The sequence below is a fragment of the Hipposideros armiger genome, unplaced genomic scaffold, assembly GCF_001890085.2.
Source record: "Hipposideros armiger isolate ML-2016 unplaced genomic scaffold, ASM189008v1 scaffold_94, whole genome shotgun sequence".
Classification (NCBI taxonomy): Eukaryota; Metazoa; Chordata; class Mammalia; order Chiroptera; family Hipposideridae; genus Hipposideros; species Hipposideros armiger.
Genome location: NW_017731444.1, coordinates 2,075,785 through 2,089,415, shown reverse-complemented (window position 1 = coordinate 2,089,415; position 13,631 = coordinate 2,075,785). Strand labels below are relative to the sequence as shown.

The following is a 13,631-nucleotide window of genomic DNA, read 5'->3' as shown; positions in this document are numbered from 1 at the left end:
CAAGCCCAGGGAGCAGCTGCTCTGTCGTTTCTGGCCCCGTTCGTCCTGTGGAGGACAGTAGCCCTGCCTTGGATGGCAGGGTACCACGTGAGTTGATCAGATGCAGACTGAGGAGCACACAGTGGGCTACAGACCTTAGGGCAGCTCACTGCTCCTCACAGGTCACCTCACTTGGTAAGGGGAGTCTGGTCCCCATTAGGCTCTATGTGGTTCTCGTCATGCCCGCAACAAAGTCATTACAGCCTCAGCTGTGCACTGTCTTCTCCGAATGATTCAGACTAGATTTTAACCTCTGCTGCATAATGACCTAACTTGAGCATCTCATTATTAGACAGTGGGGAAATCACATAAGTCTACAGTTAAGCTTGAATAGCGACCTCAAAGTTTAGGGGAGCATCAGCTCATGTGTCCTAGTTAGAGCACGGGAGGTCAGGTTCATGGAACTCCATGGGGGACAAACGCTTCAGGAGCCAGACAGGTGACCCAAGGTAGTCCATATTGCCCTGGGGCTCTTTAAGGAAACAGCAAAAAAGCTGGCAGCATGAATTGTCTCAAGGCTCTTATTAGGCCTTAGACCTAAAGTAGCGCCTTGCAGGGCCTTGTGACGGTTCTGCACTGACCTTGGTAAGTTCTGGCACCTGTTCTTGATCAAAGCATTCTTCTTGGGTGTAGGACATGGCAGGGATGTCGATTTTATGGGCTCAGGGAGGCTGGAAAGCCGAAAGCCCAGGCCATGCGTGCCAGGGAAGGTGTGGTTTTTGCGTTTTTGCCTACTGGCACTCAGGCAGCCATCCCCGTGTGCCTGCTTGAACCACCCAGAGGGAATATCCCAGACATTCTTAGTCCATTCTCTCCTCCTCACCTCTTCTCCAACAGCTCCCTGCCACGCCTGCTGATCCATCTTTCCTTCTTGCCTCAGGTGTCGGAGAGGTGGCATGATTGTGGACCCCCTGAGATCCGGCTTCCCAAGAGTACCTATTGACCCATCCTCAGGCCTCCCAACCCGCCTTCCTCCAGGCGCTGTGCCCCCAGGAGCGCGCTTTGACCCCTTTGGACCCACTGGGATCAGCCCATCTGGGTAGGTATTCACTCAGGTGTGCTGGAAGCAGGACTTGATGGCAGCTCAGCTCAGCTCAGTGTTACATGAAGCCACAGAGTTGCCACTAGCTCCATCCCCCACTGCCAAGAGAGTGGAGCCTCCTCAGACCCTGTCTGCTGCCCCCCTGGAGCTTCCGGAGCTCCCCATTCCTCCGTGACTCCCTTCCCCAGCTCCCCTCAGGGAGGACCCAGAGGAGGAGGAGCTATTCACTTACTGGAAGTTTCTCATGTTCCGGGAGTTCACTAAATCCTTATATCAACACTTGCGGGTAGATATTAGCATCCACATTTTACAGATGCAGAAATCGAGGCCCTGAAAGATGAAGTAACTTACCCATGGTGGAAGAATCAGGGTTCAGTCCCAGTGTGTCTGGCTCTGGAGTACGCGCTCTTAAACCTCACGAACCACCACATCATTCTGGAGGGCAGCAGGCTCCCTCAGCTCAGGGCCCTGTGTGCCTGTGTGCCCCTGGCTTTCCATCACTCCAGCTCACCAGCCCCTCTTTCCATTCCAGACCTAACCCAGACCACCTTCCCCCGCCGGGCTTCGATGACATGTACCTGTGAAGGCCTCAAGAATGTAACGTCCCATCCTTTCCTCCACTCTCCTGGAGCTGCCACCGCTGGCCCCACCAGCAGCCGTGTTTTTGCAGGCTGGGGGCAAGGGACTCTGCCCATGTGTTTGCAGGCCGGCTGGGATTGCCTCCCCACCCCCTGTCAGAGCCAAGGCGCCTACTGCAGCTCTCCACCTGGCTGCATACAGGTCCCAAAGAGAAATCAGTATGTCTGTCTCACCACCAGCTCCTCCCCACTTCCCAAGGGAGACTCCGGCAACATATACCCTCGACCCGAGGCAGTGCTATAAGAACAGAACGCATTTTGGATGATATTATTGAGAACCAAATGTCAATACAAAAAATCATGTTGCCGTGTCCCACTTTTCTTTACTGCACCGTTCCTTCTAATTATCAGACTTTAGAGATTGAATCTTTGTGAAGCTAAATAACTCTTTTCCCACCCAGGTCCCATTCTTGCTTCTCAGGCACCTTCCCTTCATAAATTGCTATTGCGCTTGACATCACTAAGATGGGCCCAGCCTGGCTCCATGGAAGAAAATGAGTGACTGAAAAACCCACAGGCCACCAGGATGACCCTCATCTGAGCCAGTCCTCTGGGTCTGCCTGTCTGAGCAATGGCAGCCTAGAAACAGAACAGACCTGAAAGCTAATCGCATTTTTACCACTAACTTACTAAGTGACCCTGAGTCCCTTCCCCTCCCAGGGCCTTCGTGCCCACCTGTGAAACCTGAGGTGCCCTTCCTACTCTGAAACATTCTGATGCCGGCCTCTGTGTGTGGCGACCGCTGGGAACTGGGCAAAAGGAAACAATTGGAGGTCTCGGGTGTGTGTGGTCCTTACGGCATCTGTAACTCTGTGCCTCTCATCTCCCTTGGGGCCCAGACAAGCGCAGAAGCGTGGGCTCCATCTGAGCGTGGGGTTCAACTTGGAGGTGAGCAGGGAGGCCAGCCTCCGGAAGCCAGTGGCTGGATGGGAGGAGCCAGTTAACAAGAAACCGCCCAGGAAGGCATCACTCCCAAGGAGCCCCGCCTCCGGAAGCCTGTGCCCTCCGTCCAGGCCCACCTGACCTCCGGTGTTCTCCCAATCCTTTTCAGCCCGAGGCCTGACAGACGTGGTCAGTGAGGAGCCCCTGTGCTGGAGTCGAGAGAGCACCATAGAGCGCCAGGCCCAGAGGCAAGAGATAACGCGCTAGTCACGTTGGCTTCACAACTAGCCTTTCAGCCACGGGTGGGCCTCACTTCTCAGCTGCTTGGGTTCCTTCCCTTAAATTAGGACCTGTTGATTACTTATCTGTGGACGGGGGACTACCAGAGCCTTCCTGAGGTGTGTGCTAGTGTGCTAGGACTGCCTGTTGGCTGTGCCTGAGAGTGAGTTACGGTAAACTGAACTGGCACACAGGCCCAGAATCAACCGGAGGCTAGCATGAGCGGGCCCCCTGGGCATTTCTGGCAGACCCCATCTCAAGCACTGATCTAGTAAAAGACCACCTTGAATCCTTTAGAACACCTCTGCTCTGGGTCGGGCAGAGCTACTAATGAAATCATCAGTCATAGTTTTCTTCCTTAAGAGTCGGCAAATGGGTGGAATGTTTTTGTTTTGAAATTGGATCATATCCACTATCAAAAGGACTTGGAGCAATTTGCTCATAAAAGCATCCTTTATTATAAAAGGAAACATTTAAAGAAACATCAGACCTGAGACCATCTGCTTTCAGATAAGCAGGGAAGGTAGGTAACTTTTAGGACCCTGATTCAAAGAAAAGACAAGACTGAAACAGCAAGTTTGCCTCTTAGATCTTCTAGTAGCAAAGGTCGAAAGGATAGCCATATACATACTCTGTTTTCTGAAAACAGAAGCTTTAATGATTCATCTGCAGAATCAGCCATTTTGTGTGTGCGTGTCTCCTTGCATCAAGGACATTGAGGGACACAAACAGTATCTTAGTTGTCACGTGGGGGCCTTTAGGAACTTCCAGGTCAAGCTGTCCGTGCTTGTAGTTGGGGCCACTTCCCTCCTTCCACCGGGAGTGATCACCAAGCGGCAAGTGGGAATGGATCAGGTGTATATTCTGTGGAACCTGAAAGTTTGGAGCCTTAACAATAAATACCAGCACTTAATAATACCTATTTCTCTTTTTTTAAGTAATTTTATTGAGACACAATTCACATACCCATAAAGTTCACCCTCTTAAAAGTGTGCAGTTGATTTTTACTATATTCACAGTGTCGTGCATCCATCACCATGTCTAATTCCTGAACATTTTCACCACCCCGAAAAGGAACCCCATACCCATTAACATTCTCTCCATTCCTCTATTCCCAGCCTCAGGCAACTACTCATCTATTTTCTATCTCTAAAGATTTGCCTATTCTGGACAGTACCCATAAATGGAGTCACATAATATGTGGTCTTTTGTGTCTGGCTACTTTCACTCAATGTCTTACAGGTTCATGTTGTAGCATGTATCAGTACATCATTCCTTTTTATGGCTGGATAATATTCCATTTATAGCTGAATAATATTCCACTGTATCACTATACCACATTTCCTTTATCCATTTATCAGTTAATGGACAGTTGGGTTGTTTCCACTTTTTGGTTATAATGAATAATGTTGCTATGAACATTTGTGTACAAGTTTTTAGTGGACATATGTGTTTGATTCTCTTGGGTATATACTGAGGAGTAGAATTGCTGGATCACATGGTAATTCGATATTTAACTTTGAGGAGCTGCCAGACTGTTTTCCAAAGTGGCTATACCACTTTACTTTCCCACCAGTAGGGTATGAGGGTTCCAATTTTTCCACGTCCTTGCCAGTACTAGTTAGTCTTCTTGTGTATAGCCCTCCTAGTCGGTGTGAAGCGCTATCTTGTGGTTTTGTCCTTATTTAAAAAAAAAAAATTGGTCCTGGCCAAACAAGGGTGAGAACAGAGCCAATCACCCCCTGGGAAGAAAACCATGCTTTTGGACTTAGCCATTTTGGAATGACAAGGGCGATGATCCCCCAGAGAGTTGGGTTTTAATTTTGGGGAAGGTTCCGGGCCTGATGGGGATCCGGGACGGTCCCTGCCTGTGGGAAATTCCCATGACCTTTCCAAATCTTGTGAGGTTCATAGCATCACTTTTGCTTGCTTACAAGTAAAATAAAGGTCTGGTTCCAAATCCTTGTCTTTTGGTGAAGCGCCGTACACCACTTGTATCATCTCTGGCAACCCCCTTTCTTGCGCGTCTTCCTCTCAGTTTTTGATCTGGCTGTGTTTCTCATTGCGCTTATCTGCTCAGTCATGAGCTGCTGTCAACCTCCATCGTGAAGTCATGAATCTCTTGAGACCCCAACTCCAAGAATGCCTTATGCTCAAAATAGAGACTTTCTATTCCTGTGCTGGATGGTTAGTACCTGTTGACATGTAGTTAGAACACAGGTAGCAAGCCCCACACAGGCTCACACTTTGGAACCCAGCTCCCCTTACAGCCTCCCTTTCTACCGTCTTCAGTGAAAGCCTGTTACTGACCCATGCCTGTCTTCACAGAAGGAAAATTAGAGTCTGCGGAACAATTAATATCCTCTGTCACCCTCTAATCTTGTCTACTTTGGTGCAGGTCCAAAAAGACAGGTCCCACCTCCAAGGAGAGGAAAGACACCCCCCCACCACCAGGCACACCCTCAGCTTTCTCTGTCATAAAACTTGCATGCTTGTGGGCCATGATCTACTGTTGGCACCACAGGAGAGACTCAGAGGCAGGCAGCCAAGTCCTCAGCCCTTGTTTGTCCTTGGGACACCACACAGCATCCTGAGTCACTCCAGCTGTGCTTGGCCCGGAATCTGGCCTGGAGGATGGGATAAAAGGCAGGAGTGGCAGGCAGTGAGGATGGCGGGCAGGGAGGATGGCAAGACCCAGGTGACCAAGGACAGACCCTGGAATGCAAAGATAGCAATGACATGAGGTTTCAACACCTCACTAGCTGCAGGGCTGGGTGGGAGGTACAGAGTGGAAGGCTCAGTCCCTGCTGAGGCTGACGGTGCAGTTAGTAGAGGAGATTGGATGACTATGTGAAAGGCCATGTTCCATCCAAGCCACATAAGGTGAGTGAGAATAACAGTGTGATGGCGATTCAGAGGGAGGAGAGAGTGGGAAGGTGCTGCTCAAGTGTTAGTCCCGGGGTTCAGCTCCAGTAAACAGACGACTTGAGCTTTATTTAAACAAAAAGATTTGGGTATAGAGATCAACAAGATTATATCATTATTGCCATGACCTGAGGATCAGGAAACTCCAGAGCCACACAGCAACTGCCTAGATCTGCATGAGAAAGCGAATGCCCTTCATACTGCCACCCTGGCCCCCACTCAGCTCAGTTCCAAGTTCAAGGCTTGATTGAATGCATCTGATGGAACCTACATCACCTCTCAAACAATAGCTGCAAGACGGCCTGGAAAAATATCCTTGTTCCCTTCTCCCACCTTCCATTCAGGAATGTGCATTAAGACAGAGAGGTCTGATGGGCTGGTCTCCTGCTGTCTGCTCCATGTCTCCTGTCTGTCTGCTCCATGGGCCATGGTACAGATGAGTACCACAGCTGTGCTTCCCCAGCTTGTCTGAGCCAGTCACCTGAGATGCTTGCTCAAAGTACTCTACATCCTGGGCCCAACCCAGACCGTGATCCAGGGAAGGGCCCTGGATCTCTAGGGAAGGGCCTTTAAATCCATGTTTCACACATTCCTCAGGTGATTCATACTATGAAATATGGTTGAGAACTCGTGAGAAGGGAAGATTTTCTACATCCTTGCTACTCAAACCAGCAGCACCAGCTGCAGCTCCTGGGAACTTGTTAGAAATGCAGAATCTCAGGCCCCACCCCAGACTTATTAAATGGGAATCTGCATTTTAACAAGTTCCCCAGGTGTTTCATGTGCACATTAAAGTTTGAGATGCTCTAGTGTATAATCTGTATCTTTTTCCTTCCCTGGGACATCAGGTACAAAGAAGGGAGTCAGTCTTCCTGGTTCATGGCACACTGACTAGTGCATGCAAGAACCCCCTCATTTTAAGTTTTTCCACTTTTACCCTCTATATCCATTCCATTCCCATGCTTCCGTGGGTCACTCAAATGTGTTTCATATGTTTTTAAGTATGTATAGACCCTTGTAAAATAGCATATATTATATCTTCAAATCATAACAACCATCAATGAGATATCATTTTCTAGACCAGAAAAAGAGAGGTTGGAAAAGGTCCAGTAATTTACTCAAAGCCAAGCAGGGGTATCAGGCAGGTATGAGTGTGACTCTGAGCTCCACCTTTGCTGGTGTGTGGCCTTATCTGCAAAATGAGCATCACCTCTGCCTTCAGGATTGTCTCAGGGTCCAGCCAAATAATGTGTCTTATAAACATAGCTGGAGCTCAGTGCTACCAGCTATTATTACTGAGGCCATATGGGTAGATAAGCCTGGGGTCCCATGAACAAAAGGAAGGGAACCTTAGGGGGCCCTCCTGTGCAGGAAACAAGCATTAATCTGGTGTCCACAGCATGCTAGGTGTTTCCTAGTCTCGTGTAGCCACCCTGAGTAAACACTTAGCAGCATTGGTTGAGGTGCTGGACTTGCCCTGCTAGGGGTGGCAGAACTGTGATGGGAAACTCAGCCTGGTTCTAAAGCCAGTGCTCTTTGTAGAACTGCTATACCCAGACTCCACACCCTGTCCAGGTAAGAAGCTTGGATCCCTGGGCAAAACCCATTCCGGAGGCTGGGAAACCAAATCAGGACTTCTGTGAGACAAGAACGATGCTGCATAACCCCCAGGGTGGTATAAGACTCCTAACGCAGTCCAGCTTGTGAAATGTCTCATGTATCTGAGTACTTCCACCTACCGCCACAGCGCCCACAGGTTGGGAGCATCTGAAACCACCCAGCACAGGCCCCATTCTACAGAGGAAGGTACAGGCCCACGAAGCCCCTCCGTGAGGGTGAGATCCTGAGAGGCTTCACTGGGCCCCAAAGATGGGCTTGGGCTCTGTGCAGGGCTCTGTTCACCAAATGATGCTCACCTCTGCCTACCGAGTTTAGTAGGATAGGAACTACTCTCCCCATTGAACAAATGAAAAAGGTCCAAAGCAGTTTAGTGACCTTCCCAAGGCCATGCAGACCACAGAATACCTAGCTCCAAGGCTCTCCCACTAAGAACTGCCCCAAACAGTCATGTGCTCCCTGAGTGACCAAAAGAATGAGGTCTCCCTCCCCTTAGCCAGGCTGAGTGTTAAGAGGAAGGCACCATATAGGTTCAGCACCCTGGTCAGCGCCCACCATCCTTGCCGCTGCAGGAGGCGGACTTCCGGCCAGGTTAGGCCAAACAAACTGCTCCCAAATCCCCGATGGCCCACTTCTGGGACAGACAGACATCCCTAAGAGAAGGGGACCTGGACGTAGGTGTCCTGCCTCCAAGACACAGCCTTGTCCTCTCCCTCTCCTTCAGATTAGAACCACAGGAACACAGTGTCATCCTGTAGACTTCTTGGTTTCCAGGACATAAATTCAAGTGAGAAACCTATAAAGAAGAGAGGGATAGTAGGAGCCCTGGGCCATGGTGACCTGGGGCAAGTCCTGCCCCCGCCCCTTTGGCTTTAACCATCTGTAAAATGGGGATAAAGGTGGACTTGACTGTCACCAAGATCCTGCCCATCTGTGAGATTCCATGATTCTAAGTGGGCCATGGGCCTGAACAAGTTCAGTACTCCCCCACCGCCCTCCTCCTCGCCCTCACAGAGCTTCCCAACTCATTTAAACCATGGGCCTCAGATTGGCAGCCCACAGCCCAGATCTGTACACAAATATGCTCTCCCTGGCCTGCACGTTATTAAATTTGGTAAGATGCATGATTCCATCTTGTTAAAATTGAGTCTTGACACTGCTATCTATCAGCTCTCACCTTGTGACCTTGGGCAAGTCACTTAACCTGCCTGTTCTACTGCTTTCTCATCAGTAAAATGGAAGTAATGATAGCATCTACTCTCCAAGGTGGTTATGAGGTTTAAATAAGCTAGCAGATATAAAGACTTAAAAGTGCCTGCCACAGAGAGAACAATGTATTTTGTTAAAAAATTTGATGATCTAATGTGTAATGTGTAACTGGTTCATTGAAATGTACAAACATGGGGCCGGCCGAGTGGCGCGATGGTTAAGAACTCGCTTGGGATGCCAGAGGGCCCCGGTTCGGATCCCACATATGAGGGCCAGTGACACTGCCCTCCACAGCTAAGATGCTGAACAACAGCTCCACCTGGAGCTGGGCTGCCGTGAGTTGCTGGCGACGGCATAGGCTGCAGTCCCTGTGGCAGTGAGTTGCCATGGGCTACCGTATGTAGCCAGCAGCCAGCGTGAGCGGCCAGCAGCCAGCGTGAGCGGCCAGCAGCCACAGTGAGCGGCCGTCCAGAAACCGGTGACTGATCTGCCTCGCCCGGGAAGAGCGCAATGATGGTGCCAACTTGGGCCAGTGAAGCAACGTCCTCCACAACTAGACTGAACAACAAAACGACAGCAACTTGTCTGTTCCCCTTCCCCTAATTCCCCAGCACTGTTCCCATCCCCCCAATTACCTAATAAAAATCTTTAAAAAAAAAAAAAAAGAAATGTACAAACATGAAGTTTTTTCATTTTATCCAACTGACCTCTATCAAATCCTTTCTCATCTCAGCAGCTAGGGCCCGACCCATAACTAACTGGTCATTTTGATTTTCAAACTCAGTCCAATTTAAAACTTTCCAACTCACATCCAGTTCCAAGAGGTCTCCTCTGAGATCTTGAACCCGTGTTCCTCCACTGTGGTGGGGTGCGGAGGAGGAAGGGAGAAATCTCTTCACTGGTCGTGATGATAGGGGTTGTGGGGGGAGGTGCTCTTACTCTAATTTATACTGAGTGTTTTTGGGGGGCTTTTTCTGTTTGGCTGTTGGGTTTGTTTTTTTTTTTTTTTGATGCTGGCATCCCCAGCAGGCAACATGCATAATTTGGGGGCGGTGGTTAGAACTTCATTCTAGACTCTCAGAAAGGAGTTAGGGTCTCTTCCCTGTCCACCAGTGGCTCACAGCCCATCTGCTTGAGGTATTGTGCTGGGCTGCATAGCCACCTGTGTCACCCCACAGCTCCAGGCTTTTCTCACCTCCTTATATCAATACTTGGAGTCCCAGAACACTGGGGTTCTTCACCTACCTTCAAGGGCCTCAGGACACTGGGAGGGGACGCAGGACTGCTCTCCTAACTCCCTGACCCCCAACACCACCATCCCTTCAAGCCAGCATGGGCTGTCCCCATGGGCCTCCCACATCAGAAATTCTCTGGGACAGAAATTATCTTCATGTTCACAATCACCCCGAGCTCCAGAAGACACATTTCCAGTCCTCTTGAGAAGGCTCTCATTTTTCGTCTATACAGGCTACACCTCCAAAACCAGCACTGAATTGGTGCTCATATCTTTGTTGAATGAATGAGGGATCTCAGATAAGCTGCACCAAGTGGTCTGCAGGCCTTGCGGTTCAGCAAGCCTCCAGCCGAGAAGCAGAGGCTAGTCCACTTCTTGAGGGCTCCCCCATCTGTATGAGTGATTTAGTAAGCCCTGGGTTGGGGGAGGGGGCAGATATCTGGCCTCAGCAGGTGGCATCTCATTGGACACTCTCTTGTCCTCAGTTTTGGCCTGTCACAATTCTCAGGCAGTGGGATAATCCCTTTCTCCATCCTTTTACCCACACAAAGGTCCAGATGTCCAGCTGCTCTTAAAAAATCAGGAGCTCAGGCAACCCTGAGCCCATCCACCATAGGGCAAGAGCCAGCCAGAGCTGAATCAGGCACCGCTTTCATCTTGCCACTGCTGTCCACAGCCGCCTGCTTCATTCGAGAATGTCGACTGCCAAGCCCTACAGGCATTTGCACTTGGCCCCCTGCTTTCCGTTTTGATAGCAGAGGTTGGAGACTCTCAGGAGGAGAGTCAGATGGCTGGCAGGTGAGTCAGCAATAGTAACAGCACACCTGTGGGTCCCTAACCGTCCAGGAGTGGCTTCAGTGAAAGGAGATGTGGACACAGAGACGAATCAAAAAAGGAAGGAGAGATTGGAGGAAGAGAAGAAGAACTGGGAGAGGGAGAGGGATGGCCTTTTCTGGATGCCCTTAACCCTACGTCAGTATTGGCTCAGATGCCCCGCCACTGGGAAAGAGGTTGGCATGGCAGCTGCTTTCTGCTGCTGCCATCCCCGCTCCCCTAGGGCCAGCTTTCCTGCCAGAAGATCCTTCCACTCACTTTCCCCCAGGCCCAGGAGAGCAGCAGCTGCCACGTTGACCTTGGCAGTTCAGAAGCTGAGAAGAGACAGGCTGCTGAGACTGAGTCCTGGAGTTCAAGGTCATGTCCTCTGGCTGCAGCTGGAGGCCACGGTCCCATGAACTGGCCTCCCCAGTGCCAGTGTCACCCCTACAATACATTTGTCCTCAGAAGATTCTTCCTGCCACACACATCTGCAAGTAATCATAAAGGCTAATAGTGAGCCTCAGCACACACCAGGCCCATGCTATGTGCTGTGCCAGCATGAACTTGAGTCCTCATAAAACCCCTATGAGCTGAGAACGGGTCGTGCCCATTCTATAGAGGATGAAATACAAGCTCTCACAACGACGCCTCTGCCCTTCAGCACGCCTCACCTCAACACTCCAGCACAGAACCTGCAGGCCTCCTTCCCACCCTGCCCCTCTCCAGCACATACCGGGCTGCTTTCTGCCTCTGAGCCTCTGCTCGTGCTGTTCCTCTGCCTGGAATACCTTTCCTGCTCCCCACTCGCCCCACATTGGATACTGCCTCACTACTTAAGATTCCTATTAGACATCATTCCTTCCAGGAGAGCCTTGTCTGACCCTAACTCAATTAGATACCTCCTCTGTACCCCACGCCTCGAGACACACACACACACACACACACAGCTGCCCAGGCGCTGTCCTGTTTCCCTGGATACTCAAGGGCAGGGGCCGTATGTTGTGCAGCACCTTGCTCAGGGAAGAATGCAGATCAGGTGTGAATAACTGAAAGCATGACTGCGAATAGGTAACATTATTGAGTGATTATGAGGTGCCAGGCAGTGTGGTAAGTGTGACACAGGTATCATCTCATTTACTGCTCACCACGCCTTATGGGGAAGGCGCTGATATCAGCACCCCCATTCTATAGATGAGGAAACAGAGGCTTGCAGTAGGTATCCACCAAGCATCCAGGCAACCAATCAGACTCCGGATCCAGTGCCTTTGTACTCTGACCTGATGGGTGACCCCCTCCATCAGGGGTCCTTTCCCCAGCCCCGCTGAGATTTGAGTAGGGAGGAAGCTCGGAAATGCTTGGACCCCTGGGAGAAAGGAGGTGGTAATCCTGCCTTGCACCAATGGTAAGCCCTCTGCACCATTCAGATAACCTGGGCCTGCCCATCTGCTCATGGACAGCCCAACCCAGGAAGAGGAATGCTGTAGGGAAGAGGGTGTTCGAAGATACAGCAGGGCCAGGGGTGCTACTGTCTTTCGCCAGGCTCTGGCCACTGGGGCATTGGCTCTCCTCAAAGGACATGGGTTGGAAGCTTGGGGAGCCTCTTGACTAGATCCTACCAACTCCACTATACTCCATCCCTGGAGATCCCCAACACCTGACCAGTAAATGCTAACACACGTCCACTGACAGGGGGTTCCCTACCACTCTAATCGGGCACGATCTCAGCAAGCTTCTCCTTCCCTTCGCTGAAATTTACCTCCTCAGGGACATCAAGGGGAGTCCACTCTCTCACAGAGAAACCCAGCAGGCCTAGCTGGAGGGCACTGTCTTTACTTTGTCAATACCACCAACACCCCACTTTCCCCCAGACAGAACCCACAGACAGAACCTCACCTCCTAAGCCCTTTTCATAACGCTCCCCTTCCTCCACCTGCCTCCCGCCCCTTCAAAGCTCCCCAGACACAGGGAACCATGCTCTTAGCTTCGGAAAGCCTTCTGCTTGGGTTTCCTGCTCCCCTCAGTCTCTGGAGATGGCACAGTGGGAAGGTTTCAAATTTGACTCTGGAGGACCAGAGAGGTGGAGTGATTGGCCCAAAGGCCCACAGGGAAGGTGACCTACCTACAGGACCTGGCTCACCTGGTTCCCAGCCGGGGACCACACAGTTCCCTCTCAAAATGCCAGATGGAAATGCTCTCTGGACACCTCTCCCTCTCTACCCAAGTCAAGGCACAAGAAGGATACTGAGATACCAGCCTAGCCTGGAGAGGGGAAACTTGACTGTTGCCATGAGGTTAGCGTCCTGGGAACTGCAAGGTCGGTGCCTTCTGGAGAAAAAAGAAACATTGTCACTAACCCAGAGGATGTCCTGGCTTGGAGCTGCTTCAAAAGAGTATGTGTCCTTGTCTTCTGAGCGAGGTCAGACAAGAGAGCCACGTGTGTGTGTGTGTGTGTGTGTGTGTGTGTGTGTGTGTTCATGCCCACAGTATGTGCATGTGAGTGTGCCTGTGCATGCACAAGTATGTGCTCCTGCATGTGTGCATGTGTGTGTATGTGTAGGTGTGCACATGCAACAAGGAGTACATTTTAAAGAGAATCCCAGAGAAGGTAATGCTCATTTCCAAGGAAGGAAGCGATCATGGTGGAATCTCAGGCAGCAGGCATTTTCAGCTGGGAGACTCACAGGATGCCTGAGGTCAGCAGATGTGATGATGGATACCGGGGTTCCAAAGGTCCAGGCCTGGGCACTCACGGTCCTTGAGTGAGGGAGAATCAGGCTGGTGTATCTCCCAGGCTCCTAAATACCCAGCAGATGTTTCAAGACTAGTTAGAACCTGGCGGTCTCCCACAAGGCTGGGGGAGAGGCATCTTCCGCCATCAGGGAGACCCCTCTACCTCTCCCACATAAAGCAGCACCAAGGCCCTGAAAGAGGAAGGCAAGGGGGTGAGTGT

At 50.8% G+C, this 13,631-nt stretch overlaps 1 protein-coding gene across 1 annotated transcript in view; it reads left to right on the top strand.

Moving 5' to 3' along the window:
• The window catches only part of PSMF1 (proteasome inhibitor subunit 1), a 45,532-nt gene extending 41,734 nt beyond the window's left edge, over nt 1–3,798 (top strand). Inside the window, exons 5-6 of the mRNA XM_019645683.1 lie at nt 905–1,078; nt 1,614–3,798. Coding sequence (XP_019501228.1) covers nt 905–1,078; nt 1,614–1,665 — 226 coding nt within the window. The 3' untranslated portion in view covers nt 1,666–3,798. The remainder of the gene's footprint in view (nt 1–904; nt 1,079–1,613) is intronic.
• The last annotated feature ends 9,833 nt before the right edge of the window (nt 3,799–13,631 follow it).